This window comes from Mandrillus leucophaeus, unplaced genomic scaffold (genome assembly GCF_000951045.1).
Source record: "Mandrillus leucophaeus isolate KB7577 unplaced genomic scaffold, Mleu.le_1.0 Scaffold109, whole genome shotgun sequence".
Classification (NCBI taxonomy): domain Eukaryota; kingdom Metazoa; phylum Chordata; class Mammalia; order Primates; family Cercopithecidae; genus Mandrillus; species Mandrillus leucophaeus.
The window spans coordinates 726,051-736,212 of NW_012099098.1; the positions used below are offsets into that span (position 1 = coordinate 726,051).

Below are 10,162 nucleotides of genomic sequence, written 5' to 3' on the forward strand. Positions count from 1 at the left end.
AACCACAGTGCTTGCACCCCCATGTGCCAAAAAACCCGGTTTTCCCAGCACCTCCTCCTGCCCTACTCTTCAGCATTAACTGGGGTGTGGTGGGAGAAGGGATATCCCACATCAGGCCTCCCACTCTTTGCGGCCAGAGAAACGGATCCTAGCGCCCAGTTTCCAGGACCTGCAATCTGGGGTGTTCCAATCAGGTGCACTGATGGGCTGCTCCTGCAGCTCAGTGGGGTGGAGACAGGGAGGGACCTCCAGGTTACAAGAATGGGACAGGCTGACCTTCTGAAAGTGCAGCGGTAGGGGCTGTTCCAAGTCTCCTGCTTTGTTCCCTAACATGGAGACCCTGACCTCAGGAACTAGTGAGGGTTGGTCACACAGCCTTTCTGGACAGCACTCAGACCCCAACACTAGCCTTAATTTGCACCCAGACCAGCTCCTCCCCATCGTCCCAACACGGCTGCTCCCACTCCACACAAGCCCAGAGGGCTTCTACCTGCAGTAGTGCTGGAGAAAAGCCCACCAGCCGGCAGGTCATCCATCCCCAAAAGAATGATGTATACACCCCATCCCCCAACACTGCTGGGACAATCTTTTGCCACTTCCATCTCCACAGGGTGAGAGGTGAGAAATTCCACTTTAAATTACTGACATAGAATGAAAAGCACTATTTTGGGTGGGATGACGCTTTTGATGGGATGTTAGCACCCTAATTCTTTTTGGGGGTCTCCCTCCAGCAAACAAAGCTCTTTCCTCCAGGTCATGGGAAGGAAAGACCACAGAAAGGGGGCTCAGCAGTCTTATCTATGCCACCCCCATTCTGGGTTCTGAGGCTGCTGGCTGCAGCTGGTGGGACAAAGCCTTGGACAGACGGGTGGGGATGCGTCCTGGGACGCAGACTGGTCAGCACAGACTGACTCTGCCACCCCCTTCTCCAGATGGCTCTATTAGACTACCCTGTCTCAGATTGTCTGAGTGTTCACCCCCACCCCTCTTTTGGGTGAAGGGTGAAGGGTAGCTCTGAGGCTCTAGGCTGAGGATGGAGAGGTTGTATCACAGACCATGGCTGGGGGGATATGAGGTGCCACCTGTTTCCAAGGATGAAGCTCCAAGCAAGGCTAGTAAACAACCTAGTCTTTTATTTGCACAAGGCCGGCTGTTGCAAGCACTGAGGCCCCAAGACTTCCAGAAGGGAAGGGGAGGGGGAGCAAACCACTCTGCCTACCAGGTGCTGCCTGCCCCCTCCTGCTTCCTGCAGGAGGTGGGGAGAGAAAATGGACATCTGCACCATCAGGTATCTCCCCAGTTTTCAGCCACTATAAATATTCAGTTGTAGAGGAGGAAACTGAGGCACACAGATCCCCCCCAGGCTTCTACTTGCTACTCCAAGGTTTAACTTACTCCCTCCCCTCATCTCTACCCCCAGCAGAATGAGCTGTAAGCAGCCTGGGGAGGGTCTCAGGAGCCCATCTGGTGGCCTGTGGAGGGGGGTAGGCCAGCCAGGGTCAAGGGCTAGGGGTGGGGGGAGCAGAAGGAGGGGTGTGGCTGGAGGAGCAGCTGCTGGCTCGGGGGAGTCAGCACTGAATAGGGGACCCCAGCTGGGGTTCCATACTGATAGCAGTGGGGGACAGGCAGAGCCCTCAGCTGTCCAGACAGGGAAATTGAGGCTGAGAAGCCTCCAATCTTTGGGTAGGGAGGGGCCTTCCTTCAGCTACTCAGGTCCATTCATCTTCCCCATGAAGATGCTGGCTCTGGGGCTGGAGCACCTTGTCAGCGGCCACTCCATGTTTAGACTGAGGTACAAGGAGTGGAAGGCAGCCAGGTCACCTGGCCACAGAGCCTCCTTCCACTCTTGACAAACCAGAGGGGCACCCTCCCCCATCACAGCTGCTGGAAAAGGGAGTGCTGGGCTCTGGTGCCTGTCTGCCTTCCCCTGCTCACGTGCTTGAGAAAGGCTCATTTTTAGCACCTGGCCTCTTTTCCCTGCCTGGAGGGAGCTTGGGGGACAGAGCAGGGAAGAAGACAGGCAAGGGGGACAGGGAGACCTGGAAGCAGGGCCCAAGGGGATGTCTGATTGCTTCGTTCTCCGCTCTAAGGGTGCCCAGGCCCAGAGAAGGGCCCTCAGCCGCCGTGCAGAGTGGAGATGAAGAGGACGCTGTCCTGGTCCTGAAGCTGATAGTCCAGCTCACCCTGGTGCGGGACAGAGGGGAGTGGGAGACCCTCAGGGCTACCTTCCCGGTTCCACCCCAGGAGTTGGGAGAGCAGGGGCTGAGGACTGGCTGCTCTGGAAGAGACAGACTGTACCAGAAAAATGGGTATCCTACACCTCAACCTGCAAATCTTCAGGATGGAGGGCTGCTCCCGCGTCCCCAGCTACCCATCCCTTCCTCACCGGGAGTGAGAGACTCCAGCAGCCTCAGCGTGGGGCTGGAGTGGGGCGGAGGATCACCCAGCCACTCTATATGTGCCTGAGAGAGGCCCAAGGCTTTCCCACTGAAGCAGCAAGGGCAAGGGCTGGGGGAGGGATGTCACCCGAGGTACTGACCAGTAGCTCCCAGTCGGCATCGTTAATCAGCACCAGAATTCCTGGCCGCCTGTGGGAAAGATAGTGGTGAGTAGCAGGGAGTGAGAAGCAGGAGGCAGTAGCACAGAGGAAGAGAGGCTGAGAGCTTTGGGCTGCACGAGAGCAGGAGAGTGTGCTGGGGAGCCTTCCTCCTGGGGTCTGGCTAAAGATCTCCCAGGAAGGGGAGGCTGGTCTGAGTGTGAAGGAAACCAGGTCAGACAGTCATGCATGGTCTTTGTAGCCAGATGGAAAATGGGTGCAAATGCCAGCCAGCACCACCACCCAGACCGTGGGCAGGTCATTTTGTTTCTGAGTATCAGGTTCCTCATCTGAAAATGGGATAAGTGATAGTGTCTGTCCCACAAGGCCTACACGAAAACGAAATCAGCTGGTATGTGTGGAGTTCTTGCCACACTGTCACGGTAATCATTAGTGGGACTTTTCCAGGGGTCTAACCTTACTCTCATTAGCCCTGGAAAAGAACTTCGGCTTTTTTTAGGCCTCTGCATGCCCATCCTGGAGAGGAGGCTGTTTTGCCTCTTCCGAATCAGTTGCCGTGCCACATGGCAATGTTCATGTGCAGTCCTGCCTGGCATAAGGCAGCGTAGGTCAGCATTTGGTCAGGCCACTTAGCCTGGCTCCCACTGGTAATGGCCCAAGGAGCGCTGCTGGCCTTAGAGGTGGCCTCCAGGACCACTGGACCATGACCTGAAGGAGGGCTGATCCCCTAGGACCTCACAGTGACCTATGCTTCGAGGCAAATAAGCGAGCCTCACAACTGCACCGGCCACCTTTCACAAGGGGGACTGGCCTTGTTTTAGAAGTAACTTCTTGGCAACTGGAACCTGGTCCTTTCCAAGGAGACTGCTCTGGGCTTCTACGGGGTGTCCCCAGTGAGTGTGTGTGCATGTGCAAGGGTGTGTGCATGCACAGAGTCAGTGACTCCTTGGAATTCTAGACCTGTGCTGCACCGTATGGTAATCTACTAGCCACATGTGGCTATTTAAATTACAATGAAATAAAATACAATATTTAGCTCTTCAGTTGTACTAGCTACATTTTTTTCCTCAGCACTTTCTGTGTAGAGAGTAACTGAGGCCCAGAGAAGTCAAGTAAGTCGTCTAAGGTCCCACAGCAAGTCTGTGGCAACCAGAGGGCAGAATCCAAGTGTTCTGAGAAATTCACCAGGCTCCTTTCATCTGGGATTTTAAAAATCCTCAAGAGTTTGGTTTTAGGAACAAGAAAACTGAAAACAGATCTCAGACTATTTTCTGGAGGAGTCAAGGAGGAGGAAGGGGAGAACCGGATTCAGAGAAGGCCAGGACTGAACCCGAGGGTGGGGGCTCAGATATCCGTCCCTCCCTCCACCCTCTTCAGGGAAGGGAGGAATGGGACTCACACGCTGTCTCCCTGGATGAATAACTCTGGCCGCTCTTTTAGCAAATTCTTCTTGATCCAGACGAGCAGGTTCCGGATGTCCCCTGGAGAGGAATGCACAGAACAAACTCTTGTCAAACTCAAATGACACCTGTCCCCCCAGAGCCTTGCCTGGCCCAGAAGGAAATACACATGGGGTTTAGAGGGCTTTTTTTAGACCAGGCTGTGATGGCCCATGAACTTGTACATTCCAAAGGTCAGGAAACAGGTTAGGACAGGCCGGTGACTTGCCAGGTGGATCTTCAGAGACAGCTGCACATGGCGCTGCTGAAGTCCTGGAGAAGAGGCAATGGGATTTACCTATAGTGGAGGGATTCCAGGCAGATGGCGGGAGGACTGTCGCATCTAAAGGGTTAGGAGACAAGCCCCTAACCACGAGTCCTGGAAGCCAGTCTCCAACTGCCATGGCTGGACTTCTGAGAGGACTCTGAAGAGCCCCCTCCACCTTTCTCTCTCCAGCCAGTCCCAGATGGGAAGGCTTCGGCTTTGCTCTTGGAGGGGGCTGCATGTATTTCCCTTTGTGAGGGGAAAAAAACAATTGCTGAGCTGATAACATCAGTTAATTTCCTCCGGCAGAGAGAGAGAAGGATCATTCACCAGCCAGGGATGCTGACAAATCCCCGCTCTACTCCCCTGCCACCACCCCACGCTTCCAGAGCCCTCCACGCCAGCGGTGGCCAGAGATTCGGGTGACAGGGCCTCTCCTGCTCAGCTAACACTGAGATCTGCCTCCTTGTGGTTCTAGGAGAGCCACCAGTCTCTCTGTATGTCATGTGGAGGCTCAGAGTCACCTGTCTCCAGGGTCACCTCTCCTTTCCTAGGGGCAGCAGTATCGAGCCACAGCACACAGGAATGTGGTTCTATAAACACCTCGAAGCCTATGGTCCTCAACTGTCTGCCCCTGAAACAGGGCCATTCTCCTGAGGCTGCGGAGTTTCTTCTCATTCCCTTAGACAACTTGAGGATAAAGGTCCTAGGGAGACAACTTGCTTCTGGGAAGCCAGCAGAGGGGTTGGGGTTAACCACCCCCATCCTGAGTCAGTGTCCAGAGGGGTCTGCTGTCCTGGACTAATGCCTGAGATAAAGCTCAGGGCTAAGCTGGAGAAGGCCCAGGTGGGGCCTTGGTGTTCCTGCCTGGAGTCCAGAGTCCTGGAGTGTAGGCAAGGGAGAGGCTGCTAGGACTCAGGGAGACTTTGCCTTGCCCCGTCCGGGCCCGCAGCGTGGCGCACACACACACAGCCCCAGCCTTGGGCAGGGAGTTAAGGCACACTGGCTGGCACGCGTGCCACCCTCGCTCTGACAGGCCTGCAGCCTGGATGGTCCACTTTGCTCAGTGCCAACTTGCCTGGCTCGTATGCCAGCAGAGCACAGGGCCACGGGCAAAGTGTCCATGGACTGAGACTGCCGCCTTTCCATTTTAATGTCTCCTTTTAAACAAAGCAGACCGGAGTCTTCATGGTCCCTGGAGCAGGCATGGGATGGGGAGAAGGCTGCCTCCAACGAGCTGCAGCCCACTTGGACTCCTGGCTGGGTTCCTCCCTGAGATCTGGGTTTCAGAGGTTTCCCCTTGGCTCTGAATCCCCTTGGCCTCCATCTTGGCACTGTCTGGTGGGCCGCCAACCCATACATCTTGTGGCCGCTCGATAGAGCCACCGGGGTCTGACACATCCATCAGCCAGCCCTGGCGGGCGGGGGTGTGCCTGTGTGTGTGGAGACGGCGAGAGGGTCTAGGCAGTGCCTGGCCTGCGTGGAACCCGGACTCAATTAGGAGACAGTCCTGGCTCCCTCCAAAGGGAAGGTGCTTCTGCTCCACTCTGGATAGGCCTGGGGGTGGGGGAAGGGCTAGTGGTCATGGTGGGGTCATCCGAACGATGGCACCAGCATGGAGTCCCAGAGGGATGAGCTGGGGGATGAGTCTGCTGCCCGGTGCTGGCTCATTTATCATGATGCTCCTATTTGCTGAGGTCACTCCCTCCCTCTTCTGCCCACCCCCCACCCAGGCCTGCCCACATTTTTGATAGCCTGTTACCATGGTGAGGCTACCGCATCACCACCCGTATTGTTCCCCCATGCCTGGATTTGGGGGTGGGGAGAGGGGGAACTCATGGCTCCCTTCGCAGGATGCAAGGGCCACTCGGCCTGGCCTGAAACACACCCCCAGGGACATCTTGCTAGGCTTGCTGAGGCACAGACAATATGCAAATAGCCTCCAAGCCAGATGGTCGGCTTCCAAAGGCGCCCAGGGGAGGAGGAAGGGTTAAGCAGAGTCAGGGGCTGGTGGCTTGGGGATGGATGACTCTGGGATAGATGGGGGCTGGAGACTCTCACTTTCACCTTCACACTCTGTGTCCTCTTGTCTTCCCTCTCCTACTAGGGGCGGTCTCCCTCCTGGAATCCCATGTGATCACTCAGGAGACAAATATTTATTGAGCAGCTACTATGTGCAAGCTGCTAGGGAGATGGTAGTGGGCAAGAAGGACACAGAGCTCCCTACCCTCATGGAGCTAGAGGCCAGCAGGGGAGACAGACCATATTAATTAGTTGTGACACATGCTATCTCCTTCATCTGGGATCAGGAAAGGCCTGGCTGAGGATGTTAAACAGTGAAGCTCAGGTCTGAAGGATGAGTGGGGTGGGGAGCATTCTGGGCAGAAGGGTAACACATGGGAAGGCTGGGGCAGGATGGAATGGGCAGGTTGAAGGTAGCAGAACAGAGAAGGTAAGAAGCTCAGCAGGAGATGGGGCCAGGCCTTGAGAACGGGCCTGCTCTCGTAGGGGCCTCTCCCTCTTAGTGAACCTCGGCGGTATCTCCTAGGTATGTGCTTCCTGGGAACCAGGACCCACTGCTCAGGCCTGTGCTTCCATGTGTCTCTGATGTGACACTCGAATCACAATCCAGCTCAAACGTATGGCACTACCATTACCATTACTTGAGTGGACAACTGGGGAGGTAGGGAGGGAAGGCGGGAGGGAGAAAGAGATTAAAACCACGGACCCTGGAGTCAGACAGGCCTGGTTCTGAGCTGGACTCCATCACTTCCTAGTTCTATGACCTTGGGTAAGGAATTCTTGGAGCCTCAGCTTCCTTTTTTTGTAAAATGGCCTCAGCTTCCTTTTTTTGTAAAATGGGGATGTTAACATTGTCTCATAGGGTCATTGTGGGGGATAAAATAAGACGATATATAGAAATCTCTCAGCACTGTAACCTGCATATCAATGCTGTAATTACTCCAGGATCCAGAGGAAGAACCTATACCCCTCGCACTCTCTGGGTTTCTGCACACTCTGCCCAGTGGTCTGGCACCCCAGCTTTAGAGGGCAGGGCAGAACCAACCATGAATCAGATAGTGCTGGGACTGGCTGGGGTTTTCTGTGGCATCCAGTGTCTTCCCATCAGAAGCTGGAAAGGGAATAAGGGGACTGGGAGAGTAGTGAGGGGTCCTAGATACTGACCTTCCTTCTATTTTAGATGTTTGAACCCACAAGATGTTGGGGTTGGCTAATGCTCCCAGGACAACCCAGGTGGAAGTAATGACACTCTGAGGCTAGAGGTGCTGGCAGCCAGGCTGCCCCGGGCACACGGCACCAGAGGAGGGAGACGGGCACCTAACACAAGGTTTCCAGTGCAGGATGCCTTGGCAACTGGCCTGCCCATCGGAGACAGAGCAGGTGATGAGAGCTGCTGCTCTATGATGGAGTGGTTGAGTTCTGAGTCTACAGCCAGAGGACCTGCGCTGTGTGCTCAACGGCCTTGGCTGGGAAATCACTTCACCTTGCTGCCTCAGGGTCATCTTCTGACAAGCAGGGATAATAATCCAAATGCCAAGAGCTGCTGAGGATTACGTAAGGCACAACGCCCATGGCAGGCCTGGCAGTGTCACCTACACAGGACACGCTCAACAGATGGCTGCTCTGAGCTGTAAGCCCACAGTGACTTCAGATTCCTCATCCTCTGGGCTCCAGTACCTTCTAAAGGCTGCTGCCAAAGGGAGGATACCCATTGTGGAGAGCACCGACTCAAGCTCCACCAGAATCCCTCGCCCCAGTGGACTTGTCCTACTCTGGGGGACACTGACTGCCCACTGTGGGAAAGCCCCAAAAGGTGTCAGCCTCAGCCTCGCGGGACTGAAAGGGAACAACCTCAAAGTCGTCTCTGATACTGACCCTCATCCAGCGTGTAACAGACCCTCGTCCAGCCTCTCTTTGAACACCTCCAGGGACAGGAGGTCAGCTCCTCTGTGCAGCGGCCCTGATTGTTAAGAGCTCTTTTCTCCCAAGCAGAAATCTGTCTTCCTGTCATTCCCACCCCCTGGGCCTGAATGGTCCACGGGGACCATGCCAACAAATGTACCCCCTCTTCCCCAGGATGGCCCTTCAGATATGGAAGAAAGGATCCCCTAAGTCTTCTCTTCCACAGGTTAAACTGCCTCTGTCCCCACCAAGTCCACCAGGCTCCAAGTCGAGCTCTTCGGGGAGCCCACCCCAGGCCTCAGTTGAAAAGGGAAAAGAAAGAGCTGGCAAGGGGGGAGTAACAGAGGAGAGGGGGTGGAGGGAACATCAGAGGGGCCATTTACAAGTGAATGGGGGTAAGAATGGAGCAGTTTGTGGGCTAAACTGGCCGCAGAAGGAGGTTTACAGATGTGCGAGGGGACCTCCTCATTGTTTAATTAAGCAGAAAGTGGATCTTTTCAAAAGCAATTTTGCACAGGGACTGGGAGGGGTGTGGGGAGGAGGGAGGTGGAGAGGGGATCAGCAAACAGGCCCTGAGAGCAGAGAAAGGAACAGCTGGCCCCAGAGAGGCTGTGAAATGCATGCTAAGCAGTTTAAAGCACCCAGGAGCTCCTGCAGCTCCTGCCCTCCCTCACCAGCCACCCTTTGACGCAAGTGGAACAGGCGGAGGGGGCACAATGGCAGGGCAGGGGAAGGAAGACAGGCAGGGAAAGGTGAGGCGGCCAAGTCTACTCTTGGGGCCTGGGCAGGGGGCCTTGGGTCAAAGGGATGTTTGAGTCATAGAGACCAACTCTCAGCAGCCGCAGTACCCTAAGCTGGTGGGTGCCTGGCTGGCCCGTTTCAGCAAGATGGCTGTTAAGACATCCCTCGTCTCACATAGCTTCTTACTGGGTCAGCACACTCTGCTTCACAGAATTGTGTATACTTGGATCTTGAAGAAACTCTTCTTATAGATGTCAAAGAGAACCAGCTCAGTAATGTACAAAACGAGCCCGACCTCCCATCTAACAGATGGGGAAGAAAGAGGCTAGCAGCCATAAGTGAAGAGCAACTGCGCGGGCCAGGCTTCCTCTCTCGCAGTCTCACTCCCTCAGGCCTTTTGCTCATCACTTCTCCCAAACTGACTGGCTTGGAAGCTCTCCCCTGGCCTAGGAGCCACGAGTTCCCCAGTTTGTGAGGCTTGTCACATTCCGAAATCTTACGGCTGCTATTATTTCTGCTGGAACCACCAAGACTCGCTTGGCCAAGTGGCAGCCCCTAGGCTGGGAAGGCTGCCAGATGACATATCTGGGCACGGACTTGGGGGAAGGGTAAGACTCTCCTAGCAGCACCAGGCCCCTGACCCCCAGCTGGGCTCACATGTGCCAGGGTGAGGCCTGGCAGCTGCTAACCAACTCTGTTGGTGACCTAGGTCAGCAACCTAGGTTACCCTGGGTCTGCTGTGTGACCCATGCCTCTGGGCACAACAGGAACCAGGTGTAGGGACTCACAGCCAAGGGACCAAAGACTAAGTGGGCCACTGTGCCTTCCCTCCCACTCCCCTCCTTTCTTCCCAGAGTGGGGATAGGCCCCTGCCTGTTCCCTGAACAGTGCCTGGAAGATGAGGGATTAAAAAATCTGAGTCCCAGCCCAGCCTCTCTACTTGGGTAACTCTGGACAGGCCTCGGGTCCCTCCCTCCTTCTCTTTCAGGGGTCTCTTTTATCTCTTGAGGTTATCATGAAAGTTGAAATAAGTAGCTGTTGAACTCATGCATAAATTAAGGAAAGTGTAAACATTGGAAAATATAAGATGTTAGAGTGGGGCCGGGCGCAGTGGCTCACACCTGTAATCCTAGCACTTTGGGAGGCTGAGGCAGGCAGATCACAAGGTCAGGAGATCAAGACCATCCTGGCTAACATGGTGAAACCCCGTCTCTACTAAAAATACAAAAAATTAGC

The 10,162-nt window shown here is 55.1% G+C and overlaps 1 protein-coding gene across 2 annotated transcripts in view; it reads right to left on the reverse strand.

The window, feature by feature from the left end:
• Positions 1-1,113: 1,113 nt before the first annotated feature.
• The window catches only part of URM1 (ubiquitin related modifier 1), a 19,589-nt gene continuing 10,540 nt past the window's right edge, over positions 1,114-10,162 (reverse strand). The window contains exons 3-5 of one of the 2 annotated variants that reach the window (XM_011987859.1): positions 3,957-4,038; positions 2,540-2,588; positions 1,114-2,184 (exon numbers count right to left, since the gene is read on the reverse strand). In XM_011987859.1, the coding sequence (XP_011843249.1) occupies positions 2,116-2,184; positions 2,540-2,588; positions 3,957-4,038 (200 nt within the window). In that variant the 3' untranslated portion in view covers positions 1,114-2,115. Of the gene's footprint in view, positions 2,589-3,956; positions 4,039-10,162 lie in introns of both variants that reach the window. The other variant, XM_011987852.1, reaches the window with a different exon arrangement.